Genomic DNA, 21,126 nt, shown 5'->3' on the forward strand with positions numbered 1-21,126 from the left:
CCGGCTGATATTAACAATATTTGCTAAACAGAATTCACCTCCCCACCCATTCCCAAGTTTGAGACCACAAAAATACTTATTTTCACCTAATTTACTTTAGAAAGATGGGCAGGTGAGGAGTCACTCGGGGGTATTTCCTCCACAGGTCCTCCCATCCCCTGGGCAGGTAGTGCTGCCTATAGAACATTCTATTATAATAGAAATGCTCTCCCCAAGCAATATCCAATATACTAGCTGTTCACCATAGGTGGATACAAAGCATTTGAAATGAGGATAGCATAAAGAAAGAACTGAATTTTTAACTTTGTATGATTTAAATTCACTTAGACTTAAAGAGTCACCTCTGGATCACGTCTACTGAATCAGATGGCTCAGTTCTAGAACCTTCTTCCTTTAGAGATAGGCTTACCCAGTGAACAATATAATCCTAAGCAGGTTTGATTTTTAAACCATTAAATGGAAAGCAAAGCCAACAAAGTATTTGTTTCTAAAGTAAAAACTCGGTTTATTCACGACATAATACACAAGAGGCAAAGTGTTTCACATCATAGACTTCACTTCCAAATCCTTGGAATGTTCTTTTCTTTGGCTTAAAGGAGAGAATGGATGGGAAAGCCAGGCAATGCTTAGGCAACTAAAGGAAGGTGGGGGCCAAGGCTAACATCTTCACAGGAGGAGACACGGGTCTGTTAGTCGCAAGCTGATCCTCTAAAACGTTAGGTGGGAGCACAGGGGGCGCCGTTTCTGGGCGTTCCCACCCTGCTGCGCTTCAGTCATCTCCACCACACAGGTACAGCAGTGCCTTCTGGTAGTCGCCCTTGGTGTCTTGCTACAAGTGGCCACGGAGAAAAGAGAAATACTGTATCAGGAAAAAGACCCAAGTCCACAGTAACCTGCAAGCAGCCCTGGAGCACAGCAGAGCCTCTCCCATGACACAGGGAGGTTTCTGCAGGTCCTTCCTGCATGAGACACTAGAGGGTCACAGCTCTGTCAGGCCCTCTGGGATCGTGGCTGGAAAAGGTGCGTGGGAGACTTCTAAGCCCTAGGGCAGAGAGAAGAGCTAGTTGCTCCTCCTGCAGTGAAGTCCTGCAAATAGTCCCCCTGTGCCTCCTGTGCCCTGACCCTCCCACAGAGGACCAGGGACCATTCCCACCCCTCTGCTGTGTCATGGACTCTTAAGTCACAAGGAAGTGTGCTGGTGAGGTGATGAAACAATTACTAAGAGTCTAACTGGTCCCTCAACTTTAAACATATGCCATAAGAAGCCTGGGTCAACCAAACCCACCTCAAAATATATCCTTAGTGATCACACACACGCCTTTGGAAATTTCAGAATCTTTTAGAAAGGGGAATGGCAAAGCTTATCTCGATGAGGCACCATGGCACCATGTGAATGAGATCACTTCTTTATGCCAATGCTCCATCACTCCAAGATGGACACAGACTAAACTGATTAAAGAGATGGAAGTGCTGAGTGACTAAATGCTGTCAAGGTTTTCTGAGAATTTTTCAAGAAATAGAAATACAACACAATATAAAATTTAATTGGTCATCCAAGTTTCTTTAGGATGTCACCAACCCTTGTAGGATCATCCTCATGAACACCAATTATCGTTGTAGAGTAACAGACATGGGAAACATAAAATACTGGACTGTTTCTACAGAATCCAGGACAAATCATAAAGGGTACAAAGTGAATTCCTGATATTTGGAGACAAACATCTCCCCAGGGACTTAGAAAAAAAGAAAAATCTTATTCTTCCACAGTTCTGGGTGGCTAGCTGCCTACGGATCACAGACCCTCTGGATGGCCAGGCAGGGCCAACCTAACACCATGGGCCTTACCTGGATGTAGTAGTACAGGGACTTGCCATACTTCCTCTTGAATTCAGACCTAATTTTCAACATGTCCACTTCACTGCGGGATACCATGATTCTAATCAGGACCTTATCACGAGTCCCTTTGCCCTGAAAGTGAAGTTGATATTCCAAGTTAAATCCCCCAACAATGTTATCAATTAAAAACACCTAATATGTTTTCTGGCATGCTCTTGCTTCTTGAGGTTGCCCCTATAAGACTAAAAACACAATCATGAAACTCTTCCCTCCAGAAAAATGACCATCTTGGAATTCCAAACACCAAGATTTAATCAGCACAAAACTTATACTGTCCATTTAATAAATAAATGTCTATGGAGCACCTATTCTTGCAAAGCTCAGCTCAAGAAGTCTGCACCTTTATGTACCTAACAAAAGGTTGCTGACTCTTGGGGGCTTAGAGAGGACTTGACAACACATCTTTTTATGGTTGTTGTGTCTGTGTGAATGGTACAAGCAATAGGGACCTAAGTGTACTTCCAGAGCCTCAGGCTAAGAGCATCAAGGAAGGGGTCACATCTGACATGGTACTCAAGTAGAAATGGCAGAGAAGCAGCATGGACAAGGTGCTCCAGGAAGAAGCAGCGAAGGCCTGGAGGCATGGCTACACGGCATGTCCCAGGCATGAAAAATGTGTTGGGTTTGTGGGAAGAGATGGTTAGCTGAGGGAGAGTTTCAGGGCTGGCTTTGGAGTTAGAGGTACAGATCTGCTGCGTAACTTCAAGCAGACTGAGGTTCTGTGAGCTCCAGTCCCCTCATCTTTAAAAAACATAAGCCTGGCAGGGTTTGTGGTTGGGATTTAAGGGGAAGTAAGGGGCACAATGGCTATGGCATAGGGGGTGCTCACTACTACTCCCATTCTCGCCTGTCTTTCCTCTGGGGGTAACAGAAGAAAATCACTGAACCACACTGGCAGGAATCAGAGCACCGCCACCTACCACTTCCTCCCTCCACAGGGGCACTTATTTTCTCCCTGAACCCAATCACATGTTCAGGCAGTTCAAAGAACATGGATTTGTGCTTTTCTCACCTGTCAAACGTAACCACAGCTGATTAGATCCAGACACTGGGGTCCCTCCCTCCATCCACCAGTCAAGGAGACAGTTTAGGGCACAAAATGAGAGTCTAGTGTGGGAACATGGACTTGCTGTCCAGTTGCCCTTACCTTCATGGAGTCGTACAGCCGATCAGCAAAGTACAGGGGCTTGTTCTGAATGCACTGAACTGTGGAGAGAAGACAGGTGTCAGAGGTGCAGAGCTCATCTCACCTGCACCAGGAGGAAATGACCTGACCCGGGGCACCAACCAGAAATGACCTGAGGCAGCAGGCAGGGGCGCAGGATGCAAAAGGTTAAGGGACACTGGAATCCTCTGATATACTAAGCTCCACTCTGGTTTTCAACCAGGGCACTCTGAGGGCTGCAGAAACCCAAGCACACAGGTGAGCTTCTCCACCACAGCCCCCTCTTCTCTTGCCCGAGTCCCCCTGGCAACTCTCTGTTCTATCAATTTAAGCCATTCTTCAGTTTTGTATCCTTCTACGTATAGAATTAAGATTTCAAAACTATTCAAATCATAAAGAAATTCATGAATTCTAAATTCACTTAAGAGGATGGCCGTTCATTCCCCCCGATTCCATACTGTCCACTGAAAGCTGATGTCCACTAGGGATGGGTGGGCTAAACTTGCTTACCCAGGTTCAGGAAAGCATTTTCAAGGTCTCCTTTGACCTCCTTCTTGATGCTCTCCAACATGTCATAAGGGCTGTAGCTCTTATACCTATCAAATACTAAGGAAAAGCAACAAATCATCATCCTGTCAGAGCCACTTGTCAAGGCTACAACGTCACTCACATAGCTATGCACCATGATAAAAAAGAACATGATGATCATAGGTGGTGTCTTGGGCAGCTAGAGGTTGCCCTCATGGACCAGAGCCAACCTTGCACCAGTCTACTGTAGAGCAGCAGGTCATACACCTGACCCATATGGCACTGCCCAGGTCACAGATTGTACCAGGTCCATCTTCCCTGAGTGGAACCCTTTCCATCTGGAAGCCTTGAGAAGCATTACAAAGCATCCAGCCAAGCACTCTATTTCAACAAATATGTCAAGATAAAATGGTCCTCAAACAAAAAAGGGAAGCAAACCAAGTGCCAAACATGGAAACCATTTGGAAGAGAGAAGACTCCAGAATGACAGAAAAGCAAATGGACTTGGTGAAAGAAAACTGGAGAGCCTATGGGAGTGCCAAGTAGTGAGTAAGCCTTCTTCTTGCAGACCTGAGCCCCAGCATGGATACCACCCAGCCCAGCCCAGAGCCCCAAGGTGTCAAGACCTCCTCAGCACAGCACCCACCTTTCTGGAGGTGGCACACACTCCGCTCAGTCATGATGCTGATCCACTTGGGAACATCAGTTCCTTTCCTCTTCACTCCAGCATCATAGAGATCCTATGAGCATAGCCAACAAGGAAAAGTTAACTACATGATCCCAAAAAAGGTCAAAAGAAATGTCACGTTAATTCCGTGCCAAATAAGAAAGGGTGACTGCCCTGCACACTTGGCCAAAAATGTACCATTTAGGTCTTAATCACAAGCCATCTTCATTAGGCACAGATAGATACAAAATAAGACTCGAGCTTGTTCATGAGGTCAGTGTTGTGCACATCTCCTTCCAAGAACACGAAGGGAAAGGCTGAGAGCTTTTCATATAAAAAGGGACTGAGACTTTCGACTCATACAAAGAAGGCAGCCCCATTCAAGCTTCTCAGAACCTCAGGAAGTGATGGAGCAGAAAAGGAGTCAGTCCAATCTGATTTTTCAATTTTGGGGAAAATTTAAGGGCTGTAAGTAAAGCTAAGAATGACCAGAAAGTGAGGAAGAAAGGCTTCTATGAGGAGAGATATTCATTCATTGATTCTCCCATCATCTACGAAACCCAGTTTCTATTATTGATTTAAAACTCTTCTCCAACTCTTGCTAAACATGCTGCCCAGAATGTTTTAAATTGTAAAACTAAAATAAAATTTAAATTAAAATTTTTTTCTGCAACTGTCATGGCACACTTTGAGATAACAGTTGACCTTCTGGATAAAGCAAATAGTTTAGAGGAACATACATGGCTTCAAGATTAGTTCTCAGAGATTATGGCCAAGTTCTTTTCAGTCAGAAAAGGAAGACAGGACTGCTGTTCTTCTCTGCTCCTGATCACAGCACAGCAGAAAGCCTCCCCATCCCTGGTCTTGCCTTCGCCTCTCTCTGCTTCCCCACACACTCACTCTGTTGGTGTGCATGGCCAAATCCCACCCCGCAAAATCTGATGCTTCTAGACAAGCGAAGCCTGAATGAGGATGAGTGAATCAACCCCCAATCTGGTAATTAACACCAGCATTAAAGGAAATACCTCCTAATAAATACTGTTCCCAGAAAGCAAAGAAGAAACATATTCTCAGACTGCTGTGGATTTACAACATGGCCACAAATTCTTTCAAGTTCCTCCCTTCTACAGGTGGAAGTAAATTCTCCAGCTAGTGACTGTAAGCTAGACTCAGGAACTCACTTTTTAAAAAAAAAATACTTTTAGTTGTAGATGGACACAATACCTTTATCTTATTTATTTATTTATTTTTTATTGTTAATGTGGTGCTGAGAATCGATCTCACTGCTTCATCCATGCTATCTTAAAAGCACTGAGCCACAACCCTAGCCCCTCAGGAACTCACTTCTAATGAATAAAGTATGACAGAAGGGGCAGTTTGTGACTCCTGACACTGGGTTACGAAAGGTACTGAGGCTTCCTCCTTGCTCTCACTCGTGATCACTCATTCTGGAGAAAGCCAGCTGCACGTTGTGAAGCCACTCAAGCTACCCTCGGGAGAGGCCCAGGGGGAGAGATGCTAAGGCCTCTTGCCAATAGTCACATGGGCTAGTTGTTTCGAAAAGAGATCCCCCTGAGCCAGTCAAGCCCTCAGGTGACCATGGCCCTGGCCAACATTTCATCTGCAACTTCACAAGAGACCCTGAGCCTGAATCACCTGGCCGAGCCACTCCCTAATTCCCGACCCACAGAAACCGAGAGATAATAAATGTTCTTGTTTTACATCGTTAAGTTTGGGGACCATTTGCAACACAGAAAACAGATGACTATACAGATTCTCCAGAGACTTATAAGAAAATAGGAATTCAAACCACAGAGTTTGGTATTTACCCGGGCATCTTGGTCAATCAGTTCATAATCGATGACAGAGCCATCCTCTGCTCTTCTACCCTGGGGTGGGGGGGAAATAAGAACATCGAATCTATTCCTTTGTGTATTTTAAAACTGAAAATGTTTGCCCCCCCCCCAACCTGTGTAAGTCACTATTCAATTTCCTATACTAGCACCCACTTACCATTTTTCTTTTCACTTTGAGCCTAGACAAGACCAAGGAGAGTGAGGTGGTCCAGGTGGTGAAACAACTGCTACACCTCACCTTCCTTGGCCCCCTCAGTACCCAGACCTGGCTATGCACCTTATGGGATCCCCATCCCCACTCCCTGAGAAGAGCTGAAGACATTTAATTCTTTCCTTCAGAGACCTTGCAATCTGAATGGAGAAATAAGTATGGAACAAATGGTAAGATGACACCCTCGAGCACTCAGATGACATAAAATGCAAAAGAAAGGAGAATCCTTCCAGAGAGCTGCGTCAGTAAGTCTGGGAATAATGGGGTGGGGCTGGAGCTGAACCCTGAATGATGAGTAAGAGAGGTGGGAAGCCATTCTCCACAAAAGGGACAGCATCAGTAAGGGCAGAGCAGAGTTAGAATCCCAGTGGTGAGGATGAAGGTGGAGAGGCCCAGGGTGAGGGCAGCTGGGAGTCTGGATTTGATGCAACAGAAACGGGTTTTGATCAGCAGAGTAAAATGGAGAAAGTGAGTTACACAAAGATCCGAGGATGGTGGTACACAGTGTGGTGGTGGACGAAGAGGAGAGCCAGGGAGCTGTTGCAATAATGGAGATGAGAGTGGGCCAGGGTGCAGCACACGAATCAGTCATTTGCCATCAGGGTTCCTAGAGAAAAGAATTTCCCTCTTTTCCCTGACGCGGGCATTAAGTGGCACACAGCCAGAACTTAAGATTCACAGGGGAAGCACCTTTCATTCACGTTAATGTGTGGCTGTTAGGCATCCGTTCCACAAAGACCGCCCCATCCCAGACAAAGGACCACATGGGTAAGAGTTCTCATTAAGAAGTGGGAAGTGAGAGATACAGAGGGTCACTTCCAATGAGCCTGTGTGACCACAGATAGAGGCAAAGTCACCTTCCCTAAGTCACACAGAGAAGCTTGGCACATAAATCCAGGCCAGAACTTGAGAACTGCCTATTCCTCCCTGGCCCCCGAAGTCCAGTTGTCCATGCGGTTTCTCAGGATAAGAAATCCTATTATCCAAAAATGACAACTCTGCAGCGACAGTGCAAACCCACTGTCGGAAATGCAGCAGAATTTCTGATGCAGGCACAGAGGATTTAGTTAATTTGCTCTCAAGTATAAAATGAGGTATGTGACTTGCCTAGGGAGGAAGCAAGGCCAGTGAAATAAACCCAGAAACCCACCTTTGCGAGGGCAACCATCAGCTTGCGGAAGTCACCAGATGTGTCGGAAACAATGTCCTTCTCCAGATCAGTCTTGTACACTTTGAAAACAACACATCTAGTTTGATGATTTCTGCCTGTGCAGCCAACCAGCCGCCCACCCCAATAAGCCCCTGCAGCGACTAAGCCTCAAAAAGCAGGAACAGCTGTGTCAGCATGAAGGCACCTGTGCTCCTGAACCCTAAACCAGGGGTGGACTCTTGAGAATGATGCTGGCCCCCATGACATCAGGGCTAGAGTTATCGGTGACAAGGGACAAACAGGTCTAAATCAAGTCAGGGTTCCTCAGGGTTCACTTTGATCAGGGAATCTTCTATACTGAATATAGTAGCAATATAAAGTGTATTATTTATGCTACCCACTGCCTCCTAGATTGCTAGGTGCACACTGGATCAGGGGTCTCTTGCAATAAGTCTTCAGTTATCCATAGTCCAGAGTTGGGAACCTCTTGAGCAGAGAGAATAGATAGAGCCCAATACACAGCATATGTACATAGTACTTTCTTCTTCTTCCTATCAGATCTTTCTTAGAAATAACTTTTTTCTCCCCTTTCCCTGCTATCTATTCTTTTGCAAAAGTTCTATTAAAATGAAATAATCAAAACAGGCAACAAGGAGATGGAGGAGAGGGGCCAGGACCACATCCAGCCTCACCAGGAAGGCCAACATGGCAGCTCACAATCTTGGCAACCCCCTCCCAAACACTGACCCAGGTGGCCATGAGGGAGTCATAGAAACTGGGCTGAGAGGATAGATCACAGAAATAAGGCCACTCACTTTCCTTGTAGACTCTGTTGATTTCCTGGAGCTCCTGGTTGGTCCTTGAGCAGATGATCTCAATGAGGGAGTCCTCGTCAGTTCCCAGCCCCTGTGAACCAAGAAGCGCAGACGTCAGCAGTCTTCCTCCTCACTGGCCTGCTTCTCTGATCTCCATCAGGTAAACTCCAAACATGGATTGGATCTGTCAGCATTCTCCTTTCCACATGCCTACAGAGCAACCTGTACTATATCCTTCAACAAAATAATGGCATTTTTCTATTCTTTTAAAAAATGCTTCTCCAGAGCACAAGATGGCATGAGTGGCATGTTTAACTATGCTAAAAATTTTAAAAAGTGTGTGGGAATAGATAGTAATGGAATACACCAAAACATTAAAAGTGATGTCCTTTTGATGATGGGTTGAAAAAATAACTCTTTCTTCTTCCTAGTTTTCTTTACTTTTTAATTTCTATAATAACCGTTCACTACTTTAATAAATGGAAAAAAAAATCTTCATTAAACGATGCTTCTCACTAATCTAAAATAAAGGAATATTGAAGTTTTATGTTGTCGTTTGTGGACACTATTGGTAGATTAGAATGAGTCTTCTTGCCAGAAAAAGGTATAGAGAAAATAAAATTTTTAACTTCTCTTCTTTGAAATGTAAAATTGGGTTAATGTTAAAAATTTCATTCTTGTACTTCCATTTTTGCTTGATTATTATGCACTCTTCGGGCATTTTAGAGAAGCAAAAGAAAATAATGAAGTGCCAAATAAACCTAGACACCAACACTTTATTAAGGAATAAGAATTTTATGAGTGATGTATTCAAATTTAATATATACACTTTTGAGTGTGCCAGATAGCTTGAAAGGACTCAATGAAACATGTATTTCAAAGCTGGCTTCATGATCAAAGTCAAGATTTAATAATCAGGATTCTCTAATACTTGTCTTTCCGAATATGGAAATATCACTTTGAACTAAGTAGAATTACAACTGTTTAAAATGTAAATCAATTATAAGGTGTTAATACAATAAGAAACTTACTTATCCACACGAAAAATGTGTCAGCTATTAATTAAACTTATTAGGGTTTATATGCCCTTGAAAAAGTAGTATGTATAATCTAAGCTAAGCCTCAGGTGAATGGTTAATTTTGAATTTTATTCTTAATCTAATCTTTGGGCCAATGGCTCTTCTTCCAGAGCTCTTATGATTTGTAGAGGTTCCGGCAAAGCCAAGAATCCTTCCCTTGTTAGCAAAAGGTCCACGCCACATTCTACGTAGATGCTGTGAAATGACTACTGGGCGTCTTTGAATATTACAGGGAGGGGCAATTTGCAGTCTCAAGGATGACTGAAATATAATCTAAAAGTAAGTCGTGTGTTGAAAGAAATGCTGTACCCCAACACTGTAGAAAGGAAAGATAGGCGAGTAATGAAAGGTTTGTTTCCTTTCACAATGATATGCCAGTGTTAATATCTGAGAAATTTCAAAGTGTTTTGATCTCTACATTTGAAGGTGACCTTGGTAATTTCCAGAACTTAGCCCAAGCTTTCCCCAGATTGCCTACGATTTCTATCACAAAGGCAACTGTAACATATGGCAGATACTGCCACTGGTTTTGCCAGAAGTCAAAACAGACTTTTTTTTTTTTTTTTTTTTTAAAGCATAGTTCAGTTAATGTCACTTCAAACTTTATGGATTTCAGAGGTACTCAACTATGATAGCTAATGGAAGAACTGGCACAAGGTCAAAGATTTAGCAATTAAAGCACCTTTCATTGGGTCCAATTAGATAGATTACAACAGTGACTGACAGCTTGAACAGGTCTGTTTCAAGTCACAAAAACCTAGTAATAGATACTAGTAAAATCACAGGAATCACAACTAAATGGATTCTTGATGAAAATACAATGATCTGATCTGTTGATGGTCAGAAGAAACCTTGGAGAGGCCATCCAAAGCTCCAAAGGTCCTAAGCCTCAGTGTGCAGGAGAGCTGTCTTATCAAGCCCTATCATTAAGTGGTGTTGACATGTCATCATTCTTGATTATACCTTCCCTGCAGTGTAAAGGGCTAAGAAAACTCAGAGCAAGTCCACTTAAATAAACTAAGCATAGCTTGAGCTAAGCTTCATGAAGAACTGAAAGAAGAAAAGGATTTAACAATAGATCTCGAAGCAGCCCTGAGCTATGAAGTCCGGGGGCCCTGGAAATGCTCCGTGTGCGAAACAGCCTCACCCTTGAGGGGCTCTCTGGGAAAGGGTGGCAATTGAACTGTGACATTAGCCAGGGTGACAGGCTTCCAGCTCGGTCTGTTCATAATTCAGAAACAGTGGCATCACAGAAAATACACTCAGAATAAAAAATCAGAACTAAGGCATTCCCCAGCTGCAGAGGATTTTCCCAGTTGTATCAGCAGGGGGCAGTATCAGATTACTCAAAGTGTTGCAAACACACTGAAAAGGGTCCATGTGCTTTGCTGTAGCATACATTGGTGCATGACACTTAAATATTTGGTACTTTAGGGATACACAAAATTCAGGGGGGTTACAACCTTGAATTTTTGCGAATTTACCTAAATTTCTAAGTTCAAAACAACTTTGAAAAACATAAGAAGATAACATCACTAAAAGACTTTGAACTAAACACAAATACCATTTGCAACCTGAAACCACCCCTCACGTGCATTATGCTGTTCTGATTTTGTCAGAACTTGGAACAAACAATGGGACATGACAGGGAGAAGGGCAGAGGAAGATACACCCACAAGTGCATGGGCAGAATTTGCAAGCTCTGCTTAACAAAAGCTCTAAGTTCTTTTTTCTCCTTAATATCACAACATATCTTTCTTAAGGAGGAAGTGTAATCAAGGAAGTAGTTTTCCCAAATGGTATTCCAATCGCCCAGGTGCCGAATGGTAGCAGCTGGTAACTGACTTCTCAGCATCATGAAATTTCTTTGCAGTCTTAAAAAAAGTAAATGAAATATTTTTGGTACAAATCCTGAAACTTATAGCTTCAGTTCATTAAAAAAAAAAAATTCCAAATGAGAATTCAACAAAACTGAAAATCACCTAATTACACTCAAATAGCTGTAATTCACAAATATTAATGGCAGATTTGACAGAGCTAACATCTCACACGTGTTTACCTTCATGGATGCTTTCAGCTCGGAAGCATCATACTGAGCAGGTGTCTTCAATAGGCCCAAAATCACAGTCTCCAGGTGGCCAGATAAGGCTGATTTCAGTGCTGATGCAAGTTCCTTTAGAAAAACAGCAATCACATAGTAAATGTGGTTGGTAACCAATATTCACTTTAAAACTGGAGAGTAAAATGAAAGTAAGAGGACTAAAGTTTGTAGAGCAGGTTATAAGCCTCTGAGCACTCTGGGGTCTTAGGTCAAACTCCCTCTACTAGTCCCATCAGACCCAGATGCCAGAACCCTAGTTATCAGGTTTTACTGTAATGAAATCCATTAAGACCCAAGCCGACTTTGCCTTCTCCTCTAATCATGAAAAGGGAACTGGAATGGCATGCTATTCCTCCTACAGCTTCAGGAGTAAGAGCAGAGGGCAGGAGAGGGGCATGAGGGATATATGCATGTTTATAAATGTCACAGAGGAGCCCATTGATCTATACATTTAATGAGTTCATGATTAGGATAAAAAAAAAAAAAAAAAAACCACCCACAACACACAAAAAATAAACAAAAAGAAAAGAGCTCTGAGCATGAAGGCACCATAATATACTCATGCATGGCAACACCCTGTGGAAGACAAGGCAGGTTCTGGTGTGAGGCCCCTGACAGGAAGGAGCTGGGCAGAGTGGAGAGCCTGCTGGGGAGGGAGTTCTTGTGACCTGCCAAGATCCTACAGGAGACGGTTTTTCCACAGATGTTCCAGGGGTGGTGCCTCAAAACCTCCAGAAGAACCACAGGCCCCAACGTGGCAGCAGTGGGTTTACGAAACTTCCCTGTGCAAAACATTTCATCTGATACTGAGGAAACACCACCTTGTCCATACTGAATCAGGATGGTGTTGACTGAGATGGTGGTAACTAAACCCCCAGACTTCCCTTGACATGCCTGCTGTGTATTGTTTCTTGATCATGTGTCACCAAGAACACGTGATTTTAAGTCAGAGATCTGAGGCAGCACCTAATTCAATATGGTTTTTAAAGATGCGTTCTCAGGGATTAAACATTCTACAAATCCTGGGCAGTGGGCCATGGCTATCTCTACCATTTTAATTCTCTTTCTTTTCATTATTTCCCTTTTTCTCTCCCTACTTTCTTTCCCTCCTGCTTTCCAATGACACCCTCGGAATCGATTGATGTTCAGCCCCTGGAGGTACCTGCAAGCTCTACAAGGTGATGTGCAGCCTGCTTCAGATTATCTTCTCAAACCATTCACAGATGCCAAGAATGTTAGAATTGACATGGATCTGAGAAATCATCAGAACCTTTGGCCACCTACTTTCTCCTGCTTCCCGATGTGCTAAGAACACAAAGCTGCACCTCCTAATTATAACACCAGTTTTCCAATTTGGAACTTTGAGGTTAGGTGATTTCAAACTTAGCCTACCCTTGACACTCCCCACTACCCATTCTCTACTCAGACCTCAAATAGCATTTGGGAACCTACTGACTTCTTCCAGGTCTATTCTGAACTCATGGGCGTTCACTTTCCTGTTTCTCTTAGAATGTTCAGCACACGGCTTTGCACTTAGCAAAAATTCCAAAAATGATAAATAAAACACAACCATTCTTGATATTGGAAAAACTCACGCCTGGCATCTGCTTAAATGTAAAAGAATCAGAATAAAATCAGTCCTCTCTCCACTCCAGCTCCTCTCCACATCTGCTGGCTGTGCCCAAGTCTTCAAGTTAACCACCTGGGCAGTCTGGATTCATATCCCCACAATACTCTACAAACAACTCAAATGGCTCTGCTCTGGGATTTCCTTCAGAAGCTCACTCGTTCTGTAAAAGGCGATTCTCCCTGATCCAATGCAGAGATTCCTCAAGTATCAGCAGGACAGTGAGCTGCCCCCATCACATAGCAAAGCCTGTGCAGTTGCTGAACCCCACTTCAATTCTGGTAATGCCTTCCTTCCAACAGGGTATGTGAGTTTTATTCTCCACCTACCTAATTTGAAATCAAGACTGAGGCCTCTATGTTTGTGTATACACAAGTGTGGTCCAAGACCCCACTCTGTCAGTGACAGCTGAATGAGCAATTATTTGTCTACTGTCCAAAGTGGTGGACCTTCTGTTCCAACAGAAACTTGGCTCTGTTAGCTTATAAATCCTTTGGGGAAACTGCAGAAATAAAACACTCCCCTCCATGCCTCACCACAGAAGATTAATATAAATCTAGTGGAAGAAGAATTGTAATGCATATGAGATGAAAGAAGCCAGCTGCTTTCCTATTTCTGTCCTTTCCAACTGTTTCAGAGGGTGAGGGAAAGAGCTATAGAAAGGCTTGACCTGCAACTCCTAGGACCCTGGTGGTCATGTCAATCCCAAGAACAGAAATTCTCTTCCAGAATCCTTCCAGCTCACCTCTACTGTAGCTATAAGTGAAAGCCCTAAGTCAAACAGGAGCTGCAGGAAGCCACTCTTACTTCACTGTCCAAGAATAAATCAAAAGCTTTTAATAGCAAGAAGTTAAAAATAAAGCAGCACATCCTTAAAAATAAAATTTCCTAACACTGCAATAAAATAAAGGATGAACAAGTGCTGGTTGCTCTTTAACCACCAGTGGACAAGTGAAGGGAAAAAGCATACAAAGACTCTTTAAATAGTAGAGCATGGCGTGCTGAAGATAGCCTGGTAGACCCAATGCACTACCCATAAGCCCATTCGTTGCAAAACTCTTTAGAATTTGGGTGGTTTTGTTTGTTTTTGTTTTTTAAAGAATGAGAAGAATGTGCTACCATCAATACTCAGTGGAGGCCATCGTCCTGAAATTAAATTAGAAACATCATATCAAGAGGCTTGAGAAGTCATAAAGATGAAACAAGTTGCTGTAGAGAACTGACCCCAACCCCAGGCACACAGTAAGCACTCTGTTATTCTCTATTCCTTCCTAACTTTCCATTCCCAGAATTTCCCCCTCCATGTATGCTGGGATGGAATAAGAGAGTGTTGGAATAGAAGGTGTCTTTATGTCTGAGCTCCCACGTGTGCAAGAGGAATGACCCTCACAAGGACGTAAGAGGGAAACCTTGGATATGCAAGCGTTCCCAAAGGTCTTAGTTGGTGAAAGCCACAATCCACAAAAAGAAAACACAATGGCAAAGAAATTAAATTCAGCATGGTATGACCTCCATCCCTGAAATTACCCGTACCTTTTTGGTCCTTCTCTGGTAGGCGAAGGCGATATCCTGCCTCTGTGCATTGCTGCGGTTAGTCAAAATGTTGACTATGGTGACCTCATCCACACCTATGGAAATACAAGTTGTGAACAGTTACTCAGCTATACATTCTAGTACTCTGGGCTAAGATAGAAGGTCTTACGCAGAGTTTTGCAAACTGAAATACCGGGACATCAAGATTAGTTTTCTCTCTTTTGTCAGCACGCTGTACCCAACATGTACACCCTCTTTCCTTTTTTCCCTGAAAGCTTCAAACCTCAAGCCTAAATTTACCTTTTAAATGTTTGTATTGAAAAATGATTTTATTCCTAAATTGGTTTCTGGAATCAACAGTAGGAAGTGCGTTTGTGTAGCTTTGGCAGTCAAATGGAACAACAAAGATTTAGGAGGATTTTAAATGAAGGTCGCCAAATTGCTATATAACTGGGAATTTAATAGACAGTAACTGCAAAAATGAATTAATAGAGACAATTATTTATATTTATTGCAGGATTATGACTACATAAGCAGCTAGGTATAATTTCTATAATTATAAAAACTGTCATGACAAATGAGTCAGATTTAATATGGCAGTTGTATTTTAATAGCATAATTGATTAATATAATCATACTTATTGAAGACTAAATTGTTTTGTAAGGAAAAATAAACGTTCCACTGCTTTTAATCTACAATAGGCAATTTTAATAATCAATTTTATAACTTTATTAAAAAGAGTAAGTGTTTTAATCTAAATTAAATCTAAATTGGGAGTTTTGAAGTGCCACCAAAATATTTTAGTACCTATTTTAATTGGAACATGTGTATTTACAAAGATAAGCAATGCCTTCTGGTATCCAAAAGTTTCCAATTTTATATCAGAAATACTCCAAACATGCCATTTAACTTAAGAAAGCATGATTTTAAGGATTCAGAATGTGGAAGGTCTCTCTCCTAACTGATTATGAACTTTGTTTAATAAAAGGAAAGTCTCTGTCATACTGGATAGGCAATTCTGGACGACAAAGCATAGTTGCTAAGCCCACAAGGTCACTGGCAAACTGCAAACAGCTTGGCCCAGAGGAATTCGAAAGAAACGGAGGCCAGAAATATAACATTTTGAGGCAAAAGCAATGAGCAGACCTACAGAGGTAGTATCTTTACCTCTCAAGTGTATAGTCTAAAAAGCATAAAGTTAGAATTTCTGGGTATAAAAATAATACTTTTTTAATAGTATATATACTCATTTCAAAGTGAGTTCATCCCAATATGTTGCTTTCTTAACTGAAGCATCTATAACTTTAGTTCTGATTTTTAGAGTATCATAGTAAACAGAGAAACCCAATCACTATATGAGAGTAAGCTTCAAAGATGCTTATTTCAGCCTTGTAAGTAATATCAAAAAATAAAGGGAAAAAAAAATCCTATGTCCAATAAGAGGTGGATTAAATGTTCTCTTGTCCATATAATGGAATACTATGTAGTCATTTAAGATGATAGCATAGAATATTAACTGATACTGAAAATATACACAATATACTATTAAGTAGACAAAAAACAAACAGGTTGCAAAGCAGTTTAATATGATTTTTGCAAAATTCATGTGTATGCGTAAGAAAATATCTAGAAGCCTTTATGCCAAAGTTTGAATAGTGATCATTTGAAGGGTGGGATGTCTATGACCACAAAAAGCATTTTTTAAGTACACAGTGAATGACATGCAACTTATTGATCTAGAATCAACAAATTACTTCAAGAGATTCCTAATGTGGTTCTAAATACTTCAGTTGGAATAAAACAGTATGCATAATAACAAGGAATTATATCTATATAATTCCCTTCTGTCTCCAAACATCGTAACACATGCTACCTTACTTAATCCTCACAACAACCAAGTGGGCACAGCTATTTCTCTTCCTATTTATAGATGAAGAATTCAGTGCTCAGAGACTAGGACCCAGCTCTGCATCTGTTACCAGTGTAAACACCTGTCCCCCTGGGACTCAGTGTCTACACCCACACAAGAGAAGGGGCATTAACAATTACCCCCATTTCCACACTACAAAACAGAATCAAGCCTAAATTTACATTTAGTTTTGATTAGGTATGGACTGGGAAGTTTTAATCAGAAATTCATTAAAGTTACAAGGCTACTATATTTATTTATTTATATACTCACTCACTCACTCCTTTGGTTCCATGGATTGAACCCAGGGGCACTATCATTGAGCTACATCCCCAATTCTTTTTATTTTTTCTTTTAAGGCAAGTTCTCACTCAATTACTGAGGGCCTTGATAAGCTGCCAAGTTTGGCCTCAAACTTGCCATCCTCTTGCCTCAGCCTCCCAAGTTGCTGGGATTACAGACATGTGCCCACAAACCTGGCACTGAGGCTACTTTAATAGACTTATGTCTGCACTAGTGGTGTGCACACCTACCCATATACATGTGCAATCTAACTCCCCCATTAATGTATTTTTGCCTTATACTTTATTACCCATATCTGAAAAATGCTGAAGAATCACAGTGAAATACAATTCTATTCTCTAAACTCAACATTTCCTGAAATCACCTTACCAGTCACTGACCTAAACATAGAATACTGACCCATAATACATGATATTCTCAGAAATAAAAGCAAAGTGTAAGTTTGTATCAGAATGTGGTCCCCAGCTGGCCACCACTGAAATCCTTAGGAGTACTTATTAAAAACACAATCCCCTGGATCCTATCTGAGCTCTACTGATTAAGACTATCTAGAACTTAGGACCCCAGTAGCAGCATTTCAACAACACCTGGGTAACCCCTTGTGTGAGACTCACTGACAGAAATGGATGCCCACAGGAGGGGAGTGAGAAGCTGTTGGAAAGCTGCCTGTGTACAAGACTTGTGTCACATCCACCAGTTATCTCTATGAGGTATGGGGCTGACAGCAATTTTAGGGCATTCCCTTATTGCTTACTCTTGTCCAAACAACCCAGGTAAGAAATAACACCTAAGAAGAGTTCAGCTCACAAACTGCTGTGTAGTCCTCTGCTCTTAGTGAAACAGCTTTTTGCCTTTGTATATAACAGCTAAGTGTCCAGCCAGCAGAGTTGGAATTCAATCCAATTATTGGAAATCTCCGTAAAGAGCTCTGGTGATTAACCTGAACCTCACCTAGGAGACAGCACCAACTGTAGTCTGAAGGCATCTCAGTGCATTCACCTAAATTATTTACCAAGCAAACAGTCACTGAGATGCTCTATCCAATGTGCTGGGACCATCGGGTGCACTACATACATGCTAATGCCAATAACTACAAAGAAACTAAATGGAGTTTCAGGAGGGAAGACTCCTCCCCTGGACGCCCAAAACTCCATCCACATCAGCTATTTCTCCCACACCATTGTCCGCGTGTTTCCAATTGAACTGAAAGAGGAAAAGTTCACGGAGCCCAGGATCATCTGCCTGGTCCGTGCCACTGAAGGTAGGACCTATGTTGAAACACCAGAAGACGTGTATCTGCCAGCGGGACTGAAATGTCTTATCTTGAGGACACCACTGCTTCCCTTCGACCTGCTATCCTAATGGATGAGGCAGTTTATTCCTGTGGAAAATAGATGGGTACAGGTTAAAGCTCCAAGGGTCAATCATTCCTCTCCTGCTGCTCAGGATGCAGGAAGGAGGTGGCCAGAACACTCAGCTATCTTTGCCAGCACAACCACCAACAGCACTCAGCCAGTGTCTGGAAGCTGGGAAAAACTCTGCAATGCACACAGCTGCAGATACCTGTGAGAGGAGGCTCTGCCTCTCTGAACTTGTACCTTCTGACTTCTCATTTTCAGTGTTTAGGAAAAGGTTTGCTGAACAGAGGATTTAGGAACTAAAAGAAATTGAGCGAGTGGGGCAAAAGCTTGAAGAAGAAACAATCTGAACGATGCTTTCTTTTCCATCCCATCCCCCTGTGTTTGATATGGGTGGTCACAAAGTCCTCTAAGCAAAGGCTCACACTGGGGACAAGCCTCGTGGGTGGGGATCCCACGGAAGGCAGAAGAGAACGTGCTAAATTCTGTGATCCAGGCAGACTTTTTAAAATGTCTTTTAAAAACTCATAGAAATTAAGGAAGGAAGAAGAGAAGTTCATCGGATTAAACAAAGGGGAATGAAGGGAAGGGAAGAGGATGGGAATAGGAAAGGCAGTAGAATGAATCAGACATAACTTTCTTGTGTTCATATATGGATACATGACCAGTGTAACTCCACATCATGCACAACCACAAAAATGGGAATTCATACTCCATGTATGTATAATATGTCAAAATACTCTATTGTCATGTATATCTAAAAAGAACAAATTAAAAAAAAAAAAAACTAAATAGAAGATTTTGCAACACTGGAGAGGAGCCCAAACACAAATATACTCATTTGGCTCCTGATGGGAAATAGAACAAGGAGGTTTTTAAGCATCTACTCCTTGAATGAAAATATAGTCTGCTACTCTAATCAGTTAACTACAGCATTTTCAACACTCCAGTTGGGTGAATCCAAAGGTCAGTCACTGTTCTAAATGCCGGTGGACCTGGAGCAATCGCTCTGCAAAGTGAATGCTATGAAAAGGAGCCACTGTCAGCAGGACTCAAGCAGCAAACTTTGGGGTCCTGGGTGCCTTCAGCCATCTGCCATATTTTTCAAGTAAAAAGAAGACTTGCAGTCTAAAATGATGGCCGAGTCCAAAACCACAAAATCTGCCTCCTGGAGTTTCCTCCTCCTCTCTGTGGGTAGAAACCCCAAGTCAGCTCTGCAGTCTGGCATTCCATGGAAAATGTGTGTCTCTATTGTTCATGGCAATGAACCAACAGCCATTTGGAACAGGATGCTGACTCACAGCTGTGGAGACACACTGACTGCACAAAGAAAATGGATTTCATTTGTGTTTGATGAAAGGCTCAGGAGGCCCTAGGGTGGGGATGACTGGTTGAAAAGTAAAGGAAAATTGCCCAGATTCTCTCCTTATCTAGATCATGGGAGAAGCCATGACTCAGATCAGATTTTTGGACACAGTGGTATCAAAGTTTGGAAGACATCATCTTTATAGTAAGGTCAGAGGCATGCCAACGAGAGGACAGGACCACAGAACCGTGGGTGCATTCACATGGACATATTTTATTGATTAGAACAGCAACCTTCCACTGAGCACCTACCAGGTGCCAGGTATTTTATTAGATGCTCTGCATATATCCTGCCATTTTTCTCTTGTCCACATTAAGTGGGTGTAATTACTATCCCCTTTGCTAATGTTCGACATGCTTATCTACATATGAGTCATGTTTGTACCTTTTTGAAATTATACTTCTGATACTTCTTTGTATCACACTCCTCCAGCTAGGTCCTAAGACAGGATCAAGGATGGTTATGTCTATATGCGTATAGAACTAGGCTTACTATTTAGTCATACAAATGCACTCGGGTTTAGCACCTCTAGGTAATAATTTGACACCCAGTAACGATATATGGCTACTGAAGAAATAATCCAACTGCACTTTTTTCAACAGAAGGAGCTAGAACACTCTTCCAGATATAGTCATTAAAAACTTGGTGGAGAGAAGCAGTCTTTTCCAATAAGCTTGCTATGCTGGCTAGTCACCCATCTACTGGTGTGGTTTTAGGATAGAGAAGCCCCCTGTCCAACACACACACATCACTGTCCAAAAGAACCTTCCCACAATCAGCCACAGTGCTGGCAAGCCTGGAATTCCTGCTCCCAGAGTCACCTCTCTCAATCATGCAGCAAAACGGAACCCCGAGGATCCAACCAGGATGGGCAACAGATGAAAGGAGAGTCCTCTGAATAAACAGCAGTGACAGATGTAGTGCTCTGGGAAATACACAGGACAAAGACCTGCAAGATCCTGGGGCACAGTGTCTCTCCCTATTCCCAGCTTTCTCACCCCGGAGGACAGAGACCACAAACATATTTCTTTTTTCCAGGATGCAGAAAAGACTGGATACACACCTACTGTGTTCTCTGGCGCCTGCCTGCATTCGATCTGGGGAGAGGGGTGTCTATGAAAACTCAGGGTACAGAGGAGATGGGGAACAATTTTGCCTTTAGCACACATAGATCAATGGTCCAGTTAGAGGATGAACTCTGACAGCTGCCTGAGAAATGGGAGAGAAAACAAACACCAGACAGGACAAGAATTGGAGAGCCCTGGGCCTCTGCCAAGTCTGGCATAGCTTGGGACACAGTCCCAACTCAGGAAAAGTCCAATTGAGTTAAGTGCCAAGAAATTTTGGTGCAGAAATGTGTTCTATTCCCATTTTGCTCTGATCCCACCTCAGTTGAGCTCCTTAGAAAAGCGCTAAGGCATCATCTACTTGGTAATTCCACTGGATACTTGAATGATCTAGATCCCTGTCTGCTTCCCAGGACCAGTCCGAAAACAAAAGCAGGAGATTCAAACTGTAAATGAAGGAACATGCATAAAATGCAAGCACTATCTGCCCTGCT

General features: G+C 42.4%; 1 protein-coding gene across 1 annotated transcript in view; it reads right to left on the reverse strand.

The window, feature by feature from the left end:
* Positions 1–480: 480 nt before the first annotated feature.
* ANXA2 (annexin A2) overlaps positions 481–21,126 on the reverse strand; it is a 39,845-nt gene continuing 19,199 nt past the window's right edge. Inside the window, exons 4-13 of the mRNA XM_079125937.1 lie at positions 14,629–14,723; positions 11,427–11,540; positions 8,289–8,379; positions 7,474–7,553; positions 6,086–6,145; positions 4,236–4,329; positions 3,572–3,667; positions 3,044–3,102; positions 1,846–1,968; positions 481–829 (exon numbers count right to left, since the gene is read on the reverse strand). Of these exons, the coding sequence (XP_078982063.1) occupies positions 770–829; positions 1,846–1,968; positions 3,044–3,102; positions 3,572–3,667; positions 4,236–4,329; positions 6,086–6,145; positions 7,474–7,553; positions 8,289–8,379; positions 11,427–11,540; positions 14,629–14,723 (872 nt within the window). The 3' untranslated portion in view covers positions 481–769. The remainder of the gene's footprint in view (positions 830–1,845; positions 1,969–3,043; positions 3,103–3,571; positions 3,668–4,235; positions 4,330–6,085; positions 6,146–7,473; positions 7,554–8,288; positions 8,380–11,426; positions 11,541–14,628; positions 14,724–21,126) is intronic.

This window comes from Sciurus vulgaris (genome assembly GCF_902686455.1).
Source record: "Sciurus vulgaris genome assembly, chromosome: 2".
NCBI lineage: Eukaryota > Metazoa > Chordata > Mammalia > Rodentia > Sciuridae > Sciurus > Sciurus vulgaris.